This window comes from Plutella xylostella, chromosome 16 (assembly GCF_932276165.1).
Source record: "Plutella xylostella chromosome 16, ilPluXylo3.1, whole genome shotgun sequence".
In the NCBI taxonomy this organism is placed as follows: Eukaryota; Metazoa; Arthropoda; class Insecta; order Lepidoptera; family Plutellidae; genus Plutella; species Plutella xylostella.
The window spans coordinates 1,382,716-1,398,625 of record NC_063996.1 but is presented as its reverse complement, the minus strand read 5'-3'; the positions used below and the strand labels follow the sequence as shown (position 1 = coordinate 1,398,625).

Sequence of the window (15,910 nt, the reverse complement as noted above, 5' to 3'; positions counted from 1 at the left end):
TAAGGCTGATTTTTCTAATATAAACCTTTATTTATATTTGTTTTAAATATAATTATTTATTATACACAAACTGAGTGGATTGTATGATTGATCGATTTTGTCCGATCGAAACAACCCTCTTCAAAATGTGCCGAACACAATTTTTGTATGATTCTTTGGTTCCCAATTTGAAGGTCTGGTAGTGTCTATCCATTTTCTTAATGTTTTTTCTTCTGTTGGAAACCTATGAAGCAGAGATAAATGGATGAGCATGAGTATTATGATTGTGGGTCAAATATGTGATGGAGGTTATTTTTAAAGGAAACACCTAAGTATTTTGTAGCAATACAATAAACTTGATATACAGAAGAAATCACACATTTATTGAATTAGAATTCCCAGAATCTAAGTTATTCATCTTCTACCCATATTAATTATGGCCAGCAGCATCGAATTCTTATTTTATTAAGTCTGTTACAATTTCTAGTATTTTATTTACATAATATTATATTGTTTCTGGGTAAAATAAATTTTCAATAACTGGCAACACGATGAGATTTGTTATTATATGTTACCTCGTAATTTTTACTTAAAATTGATACTAAAAGACCTTACAGTATTAAAATTGGTATCGTTTTATATTAAAATCAAGCCAACAGATAGTACTGTAGTGAATGTAAGCTTGTAAAACTTGATATTATCTACTTACATGTGAAAAGATATCTCATCCATAGTTCCATCGTGTTTTCGTTCACTATGCTCTGTACAACCGAACAAACTATACCCACCCATGTCTCACACTCGTTAAGTGGTGATAATATTCTAATAAACTTAATAAACATCCACAAATCACTAGCAAATTAACAATAAATAACTTTTAGAAAAAATTTGTTGTAACTGTCAGCCTTTGTTTGTCATAGTATTCATTGTTTGGCAAAGAGAACTGCCAAAACTGACGTAAACAGGCGCCAGAGCAAAAAGGACAAAAAAACCTGTACAGCTTAACGTTTCTCTCTTACGCTTAATGTAGCTAAGCGTCTCTTTTTCGCAATGTCAAAACTGTCACGATTATACCCCTGTGCTAGATGGCAATGAAAAGTTTGCAAAAAATATATTAACAACAATCCGATTACAGCCTTCTTCAAAATGAACGGACCTACAGTTGATCAGCGCATCGAGCCACAGACAGAATGACAGTTTATGTGTCAACTGTCAAATAATCAGCTGTTTTGTTGCTATCCCTCGTACCCACGTGTTTTTATTTAAATTTTTACGCTCCCAAGATAAACAAATTCAAAAATGCATAAAGTAAAGCGAGATATAGACAAACTGAAGCATCCCAACAGCAGAAAAACCATATCCATGGTTAAGAAAATGAAAAAACACGAGAAGAAAGACGACAAAAAACTAGGAACTCACGTCAAACAGAACTTGGTCGGTGAAAAAATCCTGTGGTTCAAGGAGAGAATACCGGAAGACTGTGCCGTGTTGTCCAAGGAACAAATATTGGAATTGATCGAGCAGTCCCGGGCCAGGTTTGACGAGGAATTGGAGCAGATAGCTTTGAAGAACTCGATTGGTCAGCGGAGAAACCGTCAGCACGCCAGCCGAGAGGACATCATCAACATAACCAAGAAGCGGGAGGTGGAGGAGTTCGCGACCTGCGGCCTGGAGCTGCCCGACCTCATGGACCACCAGCAGATGAAGGTGCTGAAGAACTGGAACGGAGAGCTGAGGTTCCTCCAGCATTTCAAGTTAAAGAGAATTTGTAGAAAGCATTTAACGTAATATAAATCTAAAATAGATACTGAATGGCTTTTATTTACTTTAATTACCTAGGGGAAGGCTTGTAGGAAAAATAAAACAAGTAAGAATTGAAGATGACTATATTAAATCAAGTATTTACAACTTTCCGTACAACAGAAAAGGTAGACAGTATACATAATTATAAACAATTCAGGGCCAGCACGAACTAAATGGTTAGTGAAAAAATGAACACAATATAATCTACACAAATATGTATAAAATAAATTAATAATTTTAAAATACTTATTCAACATTCATGCTAGTCCCGGGCATAACTCACACATAATTACCTGATATGTTGCAACACAAAAGTCAGTCATAATATCACATTCAAAAGATACTGGAGGCTTAGAGCCTGTTTGAAAATGTGGGTAATGGTTACCTATGGAATAAGACATTTATGTTCTTTATCATGCAGGTAGCTATTATCCAGACATTGTGAAACAGTCTCTTAAAATGCAGTTGTCATCTAGTTGTTGCTTGTAGTAACACCCTGTATAGCATATAATAAGACTGGGCAGACATGAGCAATGGTTGTAATATGGCAGTACTATATATTTGTACTCCAAAATAAATAAGTAATACAGTTAATTAGGATGCAAAAGGCAGACAGCTTTTCCAGACAACCTTTAGAGCCTGTCCAGACGGAGCGTTTTGCGCGCGTAAGCTTACGCGCGTAGACACTCGCGCGTTCCCGAGGCACTAGAGCTACAAGCACTCCGTCCAGATGCTCTCGCGCGTTTCAAAACTCGCGCGTAAAACGCGTGTCATGCGCCCGACTCTCGACTCGCTCGTTTTACGCGCGAGCGCCGCGCGAGTCGAGATACTCTGGCGGCATTGGAGCGTTCAGTAGTATGCGCGTGTCCATAGAGAGTGGACGTATTTAGATTTGAAATGGAGCGCGATAACTTCGACACCGAACTTTTAATTGAAGAAGTTGAAAAGAGAATAGCCATATGGGATATGGAATCTGCTGATTACGCAAATAGACTCATTAAACGTAGGAATTGGGAAGAAATAGTCGAAATTTTTTGCGAAGCTGGTGATTCCGACGAAAAGAAAAAAACGTTGGGTAAGTGACAATTACTTTATTTAATAAGATTATTTCTTAAACTACGTAGGCTACTACAAACTACTATACCATCTTGTCTTGCCAAGGGATTTTCCCTTCATTTACAAAATAATCAGCGAATCTGTCTCTTATATTCTTAGATCTCGCATTAGGCCTCACTGCCTCACAGTTCAAACTATTTAGGGAAGTTTCGTACAGAGTGACATCATATCTATAACCATCTCTTAACCTTACGTAATTATGAAGGACACAACAAGCTTTAATGATGTTTTCTGCAAACTCAATGTCAACATTTAATGGTCTATGAAATATTCTCCATTTATTTACCAAAATACCAAAGGAACATTCAATGTAACGCCGGGCTCTGGATAGGCGATAGTTGAAAATTCTTTTTTTGGTTGTTAGAGATTTACCGCAATAAGGGCGCATTACGTTTTCAGATAGACCAAACGCCTCATCACCTACAATCACGTGTGGCAAGGGAGTTGTATCTGTTTGCGATATTGGCTTTGGGTCTGGAATATCTAAAGTTTTGTCGACAAGTTTTTTATACAAAACGGAGTCTTTGAAAATTGTGGAGTCACTACTTTTGCCATATGCGCCGATATCTACAGAAATAAAACAATAATTTGCATCGCATACAGCCAATAAAACAGTTGAAAAATAATTCTTATAGTTATAGAAAAGAGACCCAGAATGGTCAGGCTTTATGATACGGAAATGCTTGCCATCTACGGCGCCGATACAATTTGGAAAATGTGTATACTTTTGGAATTGTTTTGAAATCTCTTCCCATTCTGCTTTCGTAGGTTCTCTCATCACTATATTTTGCAGTTTTAGCCATATGACGTAACAAGTTTTCTGTACTATTTCGATAATTGTCGACTTTCCCAATCTGTAGGCATAATGCAAGTCCGCAAAATAACATCCTGTAGCCAAATATCTGAAAAAAAAATGTTATTAAATATAAATATTTAGTAAGGTCGTTTCAATATTTTTTTTATTATTTCAGGAATGTTATTGCAAAAGAAGTGGAAAGGATTGCGTGATGGCTTTGTCAGAGAAATGAAAAGGATAAAAACCACACCGTCTGGATCAAAAGCCAGCAAAAATAAATATATATATTTTGAACGTTTGATGTTCCTCGAACGATCGACACGCAATAAAACTACTGATAGCAACATCGTTTCCTCGCCTGCTGCACCTGAAGAACAAGACATTTCTGGCGACGGGGAAGATGTTATGAGACCTCCAGTTAGCCAGCCGAAAAAGAAAAAAAAAATGAACGCAGCCGATGAGGAATTTCTTGCCATTATAAGCAAAAATTTAGCACCTAGAAATCAGCCACAAACATCGGAGTCTGATGATGATAAACTATTTTGTTTGTCACTGCATAAGGAGCTTATTAAAGTACCTGAAGAAATGAGGCTTCAAGCTAAAATTGATTTAATGAATGTGCTCCAAAAAGCTCAACGAGCCCCATGTCATTCACCTTCACATTATATTCCTTCACCTGCACCTTCACCACAATATAATCACCAAGCAGGAATGACACACCGCGGACAAAGAGGATTTTTTAACGATACAGGATATAACGAAACAGACCCTTCAGCATCTTCGTTTTCACGTTATTGCACTGGACAACGCAATTCCCAATCTAACCCATCACCGGCGTCTAACTACAATAACCCATCACCGGCGTCTAACTACAATAACCCATCACCGGCGTCTACTCAAGATTCCCAAGAGAGTGAATTGATGGAGCTATACCGAGATTGTTAAATTGATTAAGGGAAAAAAGTATAAAAATAATAAATATTATTACCTCAAAGTAATCACGAGTTTTTCTTCGGCAGAAACAGTATCCTTTAGCACAGTGTTTTTCAACCTTTTTCATGATGCGACCCCCCTGGTGTAAAAAAATATTTCGCGACCCCCTTGACCCTTCGGTTTTTTATTTTTTATTATGTACGTCTTTATGTTACAGTATTACCAATATTCATTCCATACGACGTATTTGTGGTCTCCATGATTAGGATTCGGATATAAAATAGGTACTTACCTGTCATCATACTTGTCAGATATGATACACATTATTTTACAATTACATAGGTACGTACGGTAGGCCACCGTATTTAAAATTGCGATCCCTGATGATGAAGAGACCAGCTACATCTGTTATAAATCCGGGGACGTGTTGTGTGTGATGTGTAGCAGTGGTGTTTATGTGGATGTGCTTGAGCAGCATGTGAGCTTGAGATCGCTATTTTAAAAACTCCGCCTGTATACTTTTAGGCGCAGGCCACCGTACATCAGATACGTCGACATACCATTTCTTTTGAAATAAGCTTTTCTTTCTGACTTATTTCAGCATTCTTAAATATTTTGAATAAAAATCTTTAAGGGTGAAAAAAAAATACTTATCATCACTGCAAAAAAATATGCTTTTTCGTCGACACAATCTTTTGCTGAAGAAGCCGGTTGTGAGGTGAACATCAAGGCATATTATATACCTACCTGGTATGAAAATGGTGGTAGATAACAATTTGAAGAATTATGTCTTGTCTTTTGCGCTATTATACGCAGAACTATAGCGTCGCCAGTTGATAAAAAAATCATAACTTCCGTTTGAAAGTGTTTTTTTTTTTTTTCAAAAACTGCCATGGCCATCCCCCTTGTCATGCTTATTCAAATTTTTAGAACCTACCTCCTAATCCCTGGTGCCTGGGATGTAGAAGTTGCCGAAGATACCGCCGTCGTTAGCCATTTTTAGATTAACTTATAGATTGCACCCGCTTTTTGCTGTACTTACATTTGTACTCACGTGATAGGTCGCGAGCCGTATCGCTAAATACGAATATTAACTGTATTTACGAGTATCGTTTTTGTTCTAAAGTTCCCAGTTTTTTCGGCCTCTGGCGACCCCCCTACAGAAGCTTCGCGACCCCCCAGGGGGTCGCGACCCACAGGTTGAAAAACACTGCTTTAGCACATAGATTCTGTTGGGTGTCAAATCATCTTGTATAAGTTTTAGCAAATCATCGAACGATGTTACTGACATCCGGAAGTAATTGAAAAACTTTTCGTTGTGTTCTCTCAGCTTTGGGTATAATGTTATAAACATACTTTGCGTCATTCTGTCTCGTAGAATTGGATGCACGTTAAATCTTCGACTTTCTCTACGTTTACGACGTTTCCATCGACGGTACGCAAGCCACAACACAACCGCTGTGAGAGGCTCCATTTTTAAAACTGGCTGAATCCGTCCGCCAGACACCGCGCGTAGCAACGCGCGTAAAACGCAGCATCTGGACGCAACATAAATTGAAACGCGCGAGAGCTTACGCGCGCAAAACGCTCCGTCTGGACAGGCTCTTACAGTAGGTACCTATACAGTGTTCACGACATAGTGTATGACTCCAACTGACACAGGGATGAACAGTCAGCTTCATAAGTTGCTACACACCTTTATACCTTGTCAAACTCACAAACCATACATTTCATTTCCAACATTCAATTTGTTATTTATTTTATTATAGACAACTTGACAAGGTACAAATGCAATTGATTTTACAATACCAAGTTTGAATAATGTACTGATGAACAGAATCCACTTGTTTCCATATGAAAAGAGTAAGAACAAAACATTTTTTATCACACTTTTCCTAATAGAGCTAAGTAATTATTCTTGTTTGAATTTGGAGTGGACTGATGCAAAATTACATATTATAAGTGGTATTAACAGATCACATACGCACACAGAACCACACATCTAGCCTAGAGGAAGCCTTACTAAAGTATACTTACTAGGTACATTTAATTTAAAATGATTTTTGTGAAATTTAAAAATAATCCAATAAATTATTACAACCGCTAGTCACAAAATAATGTTGTGTAGTTTTTTTCGATTCAATAACATATATTTGCTACCCATTTCTTAATTAAAAAACCAAACATAAAAAAGCTACTTAGTAAGTAGATAAATAAGCAGTTTATGCTACAATCATCGTAATATATATTTTTAAGAGATCTTTCTTTCTAATATGTTTAGTTATATTATAAAATTCATAAAGTTTTATACTCATAAGTAAAATCGAAATCAATTTAAATATATATATTCCTTGTTTCCGATAGAAATTGAATAGAAAAACTATTAGGTATTCATATATTACCAAATTAGCGTCCTACTCCTACCACCAATCTGTGTGAAGCCACTTCGTTTCAATGCTATTTTGAGTAATAGCTGTTGGTATAGGGGCTGTCACAGATAGAGATCAAATAGATGCGCCAGTGGATGTACTTGAGTGAGCACATGAAAAGTTGCGCCCAGTGTTAGAGCGGAGATGTTAAAAGTGACACTGTACAGAAGGCCTAGCACGGGTCACAGAACTCAAGACGTCACAAAAGTTTTCCGTTGCACTCGCTCTCGAAGCCGCGACTCTTGTAACGTATTGGACGTCTCACGCGTTACAGAGTACTTTTTTATGTCGCGCGTCTTGCGCCCCGTGCAAGGTCTTCAGCTTCAATAATCATTGTGATATATGCTTACGCAAATCTATATCTGTGTGTCTGGAGCTTTGCCTTGTATACTACAAAGTATCTGTATGAGGATGAGCCAATGAGATAGGACAGAGATTCAATTTGATAGAGAAAGACAGTATTCCTCACCTTTTGACTCATCTCCATAGCGTAGGTACTATCTGTTTATTAAAACTAAAGTAACTAACAATATGATGGCTAATGTTACACTCCTTCATGCATTATTTAAATATTCATGATCTCTTATATACTTCGGCCACATAATGCGAAACCCCAAGTACGAACTCCTCCAAGTAATAACACAGGGGAAAATACAAGGCAGGAGGAGGCCTGGGCGGCCAATGACATCATGGCTGCAAAATCTACGCCAGTGGTTCCAGCTGAGCACTGGAGAATTGTTCCGTGCGGCGGCCTCCAAGACGGAAATCAGCAGGATGATTGCCAACCTTCGATAGGAGACGGCACCAGAAGAAGAAGAAGAAGAAGATCTCTTATATCAAGAATTGAACTAGCTACACACAGAGATCTGATAAAGGGGATATGACACAAGTGAGAACCCAGCTTTTGCCTTCAAATGAAAGAACTATTAAGTTACTGTTTTTAATGCAAATCTTGGCTCAATGAGCACAGGCAATATATGTTGCTATTGTATAGTTTTGACCTTATTCAAATTAGGGTTGTAAAACTAGTAAATGTTAACAGGTCAATCCAGGCCCAGTGTTTAAACACCTTTCCTAGCATTTCCCCTTATAAGAGACACATAAATAGAGTGTAACATTAGCAGCTTATAGATTCTAGAAAGTGTCTACACATAAAGACTAGCAATTTACATAATTATGTTTTCGAAAGTAAATCCGTGCATTAATATACTACCCACATACTTTCTCCTTCACAATACATAATAGAAGCATTTATGTTTTAAATGCATCTAGGCACTTCAATTAGTTTATGCCATATTCACACATTTGCATCAGAACTGGATGAGTCATATTGAATCTAATTTAAGTGGATACTTCTGCAGAAGCAAATGTGTTAATACACCATAACTCCAACAAACATGATTGGATTAACACCAATCTAAATTGAAAATTATAATATGCTTATTAATATTTTTACTGTGGGCACCTCAGTTGGAAAGAAAATGTCTCAATTCACAAAACATAGGCACTGTTTTGCATAAAATAAAATAGATTAAAATGTTTTCTGTAACTACTGTTTAATGTATCTTTATTTAGGAACAGTGCTTAAGGTATTATATTTTAGGTAATTTTCAACTCTGCATAGAATATTTCTTTAAATATTTTATTGTATGTCTTCTATAATATAGTAAGTAATTTTCAATTTATGTCTCTATAACAATACATAAAAAAAACTTTTGATTTCATCTACAATTTCTACCTATATAATAAATTGGTGATTCAATTTAAGAATTGGACTTAATTTGTTATTGTGTTACATTTCTTCTAATCAATTTAAGATCCATATTTCAAAACATCAGCTATCACCAGGATAGCAGTAAAATTATGGGTGGATTCAATAATTAATGTGCCAATAGTTTAAATTAATATTATTTGCTAACAAAAACTTGCCTCCACAGGCAAATCCTGAAGCAGTTGCGATTGCTTTCCAACTTCCCATTTGTTCACATCTTGATTTAAACATAAGATTTAGGTACAAATAGAATCAGGTAAATAGTGGTAAATGGTAAAAGTCATACCCTCTCTGACCCCGAGCTGCCAGCCAGATGTAGACCACATGATAAGCTCCCGGGACAAAGCAGATCATGCCAGCAACGAAGAATACAGCTCCTTGGAGACCGTTTTCTGGCTCAGCCACAGCGAAGGCGCCCATTCCTAATAGACCGATGCCAACTATGAGCAGAGTGACGGCCGCACAGACTGTCTTCCAGTTCTCTCGCACCTTGGGGTGGTTCCAGCAGTACATGGACTGTGTCGCCTCCACATACTCGTGGATGAGCGAGTCTGAGTCCCTTGATGTTGTGTCTTCAGTGCATTTGTAGGTTTTGCTGAAATTATTTATATAAATAATTAAGATACTTTTAATTATGTACAAAATATCTCATTTAGTCAAATCAAATTATTTAGATATGAATTGTAAATTGGAACCACTTATAGGTTGAAAACTAAATCAGGTAGATCCCAATAGCTTAACCCATTAGCCTATATGCGTACCTATTAACAAAACAATACGTAAAAACAAGTTAATGTACTCTGCAGGTTATTGTACCAGTTGTGGTAATTATCAAATATTAGCAGATAATTATCGCTCTAAAGAGTGCGAATTGTGTCTCTGGGGCGTGAGTAACGGCCTTTGAAGCAGGAAGTTCGAGTACCTTTGCACCGTATATGAAAATTATGAATCATAAAGGTCAAGTTCAGGATAGAAAATGTCGCTGGAATTTGCAAATAAAACGAACTGCGCAGAAAATTAATCAAATACAATAATTTATAATCGTGTTATCTAGTGTTTACCTGGGTATAAAGTCTCCATCATCCTTGTATTTGGTGTTTTGAAGAGGCGACCTGTCTCCGGTGGCTCCGTATACCCTGATCGCCTCATCCGTCTCCTCTTCGAAGGCGTCGTCGATGGAGAAACGTTTGTCACTATTACCAAATGGCTTCGTCATTTTTAAAACTTATTGGTAAACTGGAGATGTAAAAGAATCATCACAGTTTCGGACAAAGGCCAAGCAAATACACACAGCTGTCAATTTTTCATATCAACATGCGCCATATTGATTATGATAGGTGCGTTCGGAAACTTACGAAATGACTACAAACATGTACTATATGTAGAAAAGCAATCTATTATTCTGAGAACTGCTGAGGAGTATAGTCCAAAATCGTGTCGGACGTATCGGGGTCTTCCCGATAAAATATTATATTATTATTATTATTATTAAATACTTTATTGCACAATACTAAATATGTACATAGGCGAACTTAATGCTAACAGCATTCTCTTCCAGCTAACCTTGGGTGTTGTGGAGAAAGTTATAGGTAGTGCGAAAGACTGAGAGGAAAAAGTCAATTTGTTTAAAATACCTATAAACACTAGAATATACTTACTTGTATATAATAAATATATACCTATAAGTTACATACATATACAATACATAAACCTAATACATACTATACTTCACAAAGATAATATATATAATAATATCATCGTCACACTTACATACTACTTACAACAAAACATGTGTATTATATCAGTTAAGCTGATTGTTCTGTTTCTGGAGGTAGTACAGACGAACCTTAGACTTAAAAGTTTCAGTATGACTACTGATACACTTGTGTATTTGTTTTCGTATTAAATAAATTCAAAATATCTTGTTTATTTACGTTTATTTGAACACTGTTTACACTAAAAGTATACTTACTTATTAGTCCATAAAAGTAAACAACAGATACTGGCTTATGCACTTTAATTAACAACTTCATCCAATCCACTGCTGACACATCAAAAATCGATCACAACATGAAGAAGAGAACCAACAGCAAGCCTACACAGGCATCACCCGACCCGGTGGCTGCCATCAACAAGTTGGAGGCCAAGATGAGCCAGGGCCTGGCCGCCTTTGACGCTCGTCTGGCTGCCACCAGCACCACCACTCCCAGCCTGGATCAGCTGGCAGCAGACTTCCGGAGCTTCAGGGAGTGCATGCTCCAAGCACTCGATCTCCTGAGGACGCAGATATCAGCTGTTGCCCAGGTCTCCGATGATCTCGACAACCAGGGGAGACGCAAGTTCCTGCTCTTCCGTGGTGTTAGTGAATCCCCTGATGAAGAGATCTCCACTGTAGTGACGGCTGTGTGTGTTGATAAACTCGGTCTCAGTGACTTCAAGCAGTCCCAGATAAAACAGTGCTTCCGACTTCACAGTGGCTCTCCTTCAGCGACAGATCGACCACGTCCCATTCTGGTCCGGTTTAGAGAGAGGGCAACTAGGGCACTTGTGTGGGACAAGAAAAAGGTGCTCAAAGGCACGGCGGTCTCCATCTGCGAGTTCCTGACAGCGAGAAGACGAGACATCTTCCTTGAAGCCCGTCGCCGGTTCGGCATGAAAAACTGCTGGGGCTATTATAGGGATGTAACTGTAGGGAAGGTCTAGCCTCTTTGTCGCCGCGGCCTCGACTCTCGAGCAGTGTAGTACCCAGTAGTTCCTTGTAGTCTTTCTCCCTTAAGCTGCGTACAGACCGGCCAAACGAACGGGTTTCGTTGACCTTCGTTGCTGCAATGAGCCGTTTTTCTTGACAGCTGTCAGTTGAGTTTTTGAGTAAGCCGATAGATGGCGTGAAAACGTAGTGTACCAACTGTCAAAAATTACATAGAGAGCAAAGAGTACTAAACTCAGAATAAGAACTCACTAGTTGTGATTAAATGTGTCGGGTGCTTAGTGGTAGCGCGAGCCATCCTTCCGAGGCTCAGACTGCATGTGGCTTGGGATAGTGCTAAGTATACTGTGAATAGTTCTACCCGCGCCGTTTAAACGGGTGCTGCGACTGCTGCGTGCGAGAACGAGGCGTTTGTTTAAAAAAAAAAGAAGTTCATTTTTGGAGAAATAGATGGCGTTGTCTGAGTTGTACCAACTGTCAAACCCTCAGATTTTGTATAAGCTCACATCTTATTCTGTGAGGCTAACGAAATGTCAAAGTGTCGCAGTTAAGTAGTATTCACAGAGTACATTATTTATATTTTCTCTAGGTGTAGTCCAAGAAAATATTGAAGTGGAGGAACCGCATTTTCCTTTCATCTTCTTTGTTAGAAAAGCAAGTGATTAATAATAAATTAAGATTATATTATGATAAATATAGGTAGGTACTGACTGAGCAAGCAGCCTAGTGCATATAAAATGTGAAAAACTATAATGTATGTATGTACTTACCTCTACATGCAGCTGAAATCCTTTTTAATGAATTTAAACCCAAGCCTACTTGATGGGTCATGTTGGGTAACTCTTGAGTGCTTATGTTAGATTGCTACCTACATAATAAATATCATGTTATGTAACAATGGTCAATTTATATTACCGCGAATTATTTTACTTACCTGAATGAATTGATCAGTGTGTCCTACCGGTTATGACCTATGGGGCTGATACGTGGACACTTACAGTGGGACTGGTTCACAAACTGAAGCTCACTCAGCGAGCTATGGAAAGAGTTATGCTTGGAGTCTCTCTGAAAGATAGATAGATAGATAGATAGAATATTCTTTATTTGTACACATAAAAGAAACTTACAAAAACTTAAATACTAACAAATATGTACAAAAATGGCGGTCTTATCGCTTAAAGCGATTTTTTCAAGACAACCTTAGGGTGGAAGGATATTTTGTTTAAAGAGGGGTCAAGTGTACTAAAGAAATGTAAAGGAAAAATTAAAATAATGATTTAGTTATTATATTATAAGTCCCTACAAACTAAATCTATAAACTTACATGTAATTATACTTATATACCTAAAATAAGGATATATATTTTATAATAGACTACATAGACCTACATAAATATAATAATCAGATTTAATAGGATATATATACGTAAGTCTGAAATAATATAATAAGAGCTCCAAAAACAAGACAACATATGCAGTTAAATACTAAGATAGTGTTCCTTCAACATTCTTTTAAATGAAGCCAATGATGGTGCTTTACGGATGTCTAATGGGAGATCATTCCATAAAGTGATCGCCTGTATAGTAAACGAATTACTATAAAATTTTGTAGAATGGGGAGGAATATTTAGGCGTAAGTTGTGAGCAGAGCGCAGTGTGCGGTTGTGTGATTCGTACCGGAACTGAAAGCGCTCTTTAAGATAAGCCGGGTATGATGGGTTAAACAGTATTGAATACAAAAGAAAGGTCGCATCCGGAACGAAGTAATCCAACAGAGAACTAAAGTCACCGACATAGCTCACCGAGTTAGTAAGCTTAAGTGGCAGTGGGCTGGTCACATCTGTCGAAGAACCGATGACCGATGGGGGTAAACGTTTTCTAGAGTGGAGGCCGCGACTAGGCAAACGCAGTTTGGGACGCCCTCCGGCTAGACGGGGTGACGACTTGCGAAAGGTGGCTTTATGATTGGATGCGGAAAGCTAAAGACCGCATACAGTGGCCTGCTTTGGGAGAGGCCTACGTCCAGCAGTGGACTGCTATAGGCTGATGATGATGACGATGAATGAAAATCACTTAGTAGGAAATGATCCGAACACAACCATGAATGTTTTCGCAGTTTATAATCAATTTTTCGCACATTTATCCGAGTCGCCTTAATCCATTGTTGCGCTTGGCTTTCATCATTTGGAAATTTATGATTTCCTATATTTTTATAAGTTGCGACGGCATTCAGTCTCATCTTGTCTTGAAAGTATTTTTTTGGGATCCTACATAAATAAAAATAGAAAATCACGTGAGTGTATTACCCTATAGACCTATTAGAGACATATTTTTCATCAAGTTTTGGGGAGCCTACCCTATCTATCTATGGGTATTAATTATAAAAACAAACTACCTGGTAACTAATCACGTATAGTTTCAAGTGCTCGCATTGCCGCTTAGTACTTGAAAATATACACGATTAGTACGCAGTGGTAACTGCTGCAGTATATTTTCAAGCCATAATTTTGGCCTAACTTACTTGAAAATATACGCGATTAGTGCGTAATGGCCTTGTATACTTTCAAGTAAATCATGGTATAATTTTAATTTGAAACTATACGTGAGCAGTCCCACCCTCTGCGTTCTGGCATTGTATAGTTTCAAAACACGCCGCCTCGGAACATGGAAGTAATAATAATAATAATAGTACCTACTTACTTCCATGCTCCTTCCATGCCTCGGAAGGACGGCTCGACTAATCTGTGGCTCGCCCTACCACCCGACATTTAATCACAACTAGTGAGTTCTTATTCTGAGTTTAGTACTCTTTGCTCTCCTCAGTTGCTCTCTATGTAATTTTTGACAGTTGGTACATTACGTTTTCACGTCATCTATCGGCTTACCCAAAAACTCAACTGACAGCTGTCAAGGAAAACGGCTCACTGATTTTCTATTTTTATTTATTGTATGATCCTAAATAAGATCCCAAAGAAATACTTACAAGACAAGATGAGAATGTGTGCCGTCGCAACTTGTAAAAATATAGGAAATCATAAATTTCCAAATGATGAAAACCAGGCGCAACAATGGATTAAGGCGACTCGGATAAATGTGCGAAAAATTGATTGGAAACGACGAAAACATTCATGGTTGTGTTCGGATCATTTCATACCAAGTGATTTTCATTCACGTAAGTAAAAACATTCGCGGTAATGTAAATTAACCATTGTTACATAACATGATATATTATGTAGGTACCTACCTATCTAGCATAAGCACTCAAACAGGTAGGTAGAGTTGCCCAACATGACTCACCAAGTAGGCTTTATTTGAGCTGCATGTAGGTACTTATAGTTTTTTACATTTTATATGCACTAGGCTGCTTGCTCAGTCAGTACCTGTACCTATATTTATCATATAACTTAATTTATTATTAATCACTTGCTTTTCTTTCTTAAAGGTGGCAAACAAATAAGATTAAAGAAAACTGCGGTTCCTTCAATATTTTCTTGGACTACACCAGTTGCGTCTACTTCAAAGACAGAACCTCAAAATGCCGCATCTAATGAAATTTATCAGTGTAACTTCAACCCTGCAAATGCATCTAAGAATTACTTAAGATCAGGTTGGTGCTTAGTTTATCATCTAAGCTAAGTAATTAATTATGCTACCTAATTAGTTTCAATGATATTTGTCTCACCTTGATGATGATGAGGTCCGACCGATTTCTGTCACAGCATACTTACCTACTTATTAATAAGATATACTTACCTACTTTTTTCAGACACTCGAATCACATTTGTTGAGGAGTACCCTATACTAAATATGGAGATGGAAACCATAGACAGCGACCCTCTACGAATAAATCCATCACCTGACACAGTTGGATCGGAAATAACCATTGATGAAGATCTGAATGTTTCAAATCTCATACCAAATCATGTATCAGTGCAAACTGAACCTGAAACATTGCCACAAATTCAACAAGACACAGATTTGAAAAGAACCCTTTTTAGTGTGGATAACTTAAAAAATAATGATAAAATTATTCATTTTTATACTGGTTTGGAGACTGTTGATAAACTTAATTATGTATTGTCACTATCTCGAGTGCACTAACTCTACAGTATCAAGGGAGGAGGAGCACATAGCTCAACTACAACTCAATTAATACAGGAGAAACACAAGGAAACTGAGAAAACTTGAAAAGAACGGCTGTACGCACAATCGCACTGAACGCTGAAGCAACAGTGACATCGACATCATAGAGAAAATAATACTACCTACCTACGTCACTTTCACATTTCGTTAGCCTCACAGAATAACATGTGAGCTGATACAAAATCTGAGTGTGTTCTGAGGGTTTGACAGTTGGTACAGCTCAGACAACGCCAT

At 37.6% G+C, this 15,910-nt stretch overlaps 4 protein-coding genes and 1 long non-coding RNA gene across 5 annotated transcripts; 3 read left to right on the top strand and 2 right to left on the bottom strand.

The window, feature by feature from the left end:
• Nucleotides 1-1,188: 1,188 nt before the first annotated feature.
• On the top strand, nt 1,189-1,784 carry LOC105392783 (translation machinery-associated protein 16 homolog). The gene has a single exon (XM_011564460.3). The coding sequence runs from the start codon at nt 1,279-1,281 to the stop codon at nt 1,765-1,767; it is 489 nt and encodes a 162-aa protein (XP_011562762.3). The 5' UTR covers nt 1,189-1,278; the 3' UTR covers nt 1,768-1,784.
• A 639-nt stretch (nt 1,785-2,423) lies between these two features.
• Nucleotides 2,424-4,688, top strand: LOC119692016. Its single transcript, XM_038110994.2, has 2 exons — nt 2,424-2,857; nt 3,870-4,688. Exons 1-2 carry the CDS (start codon nt 2,680-2,682, stop codon nt 4,637-4,639), a joined length of 948 nt encoding a protein of 315 aa, XP_037966922.2. The 5' UTR covers nt 2,424-2,679; the 3' UTR covers nt 4,640-4,688.
• Nucleotides 2,859-6,224, bottom strand: LOC105387890 (protein ALP1-like). Its single transcript, XM_048626380.1, has 3 exons — nt 5,856-6,224; nt 4,683-4,735; nt 2,859-3,800 (listed from the first exon to the last, which is right to left on the bottom strand). Exons 1-3 carry the CDS (start codon nt 6,099-6,101, stop codon nt 2,921-2,923), a joined length of 1,179 nt encoding a protein of 392 aa, XP_048482337.1. The 5' UTR covers nt 6,102-6,224; the 3' UTR covers nt 2,859-2,920.
• Nucleotides 6,225-6,316: 92 nt separating this feature from the next.
• LOC105392782 (transmembrane protein 134) lies at nt 6,317-10,164 on the bottom strand. Its single transcript, XM_011564459.3, has 2 exons — nt 9,889-10,164; nt 6,317-9,422 (listed from the first exon to the last, which is right to left on the bottom strand). Exons 1-2 carry the CDS (start codon nt 10,041-10,043, stop codon nt 9,080-9,082), a joined length of 498 nt encoding a protein of 165 aa, XP_011562761.1. The 5' UTR covers nt 10,044-10,164; the 3' UTR covers nt 6,317-9,079.
• Nucleotides 10,165-14,464: 4,300 nt separating this feature from the next.
• On the top strand, nt 14,465-15,706 carry LOC125489692. The gene is made up of 3 exons (XR_007267177.1): nt 14,465-14,705; nt 14,976-15,140; nt 15,300-15,706. It is a non-coding gene; the product is annotated as an uncharacterized LOC125489692 (long non-coding RNA).
• Nucleotides 15,707-15,910: the final 204 nt, after the last annotated feature.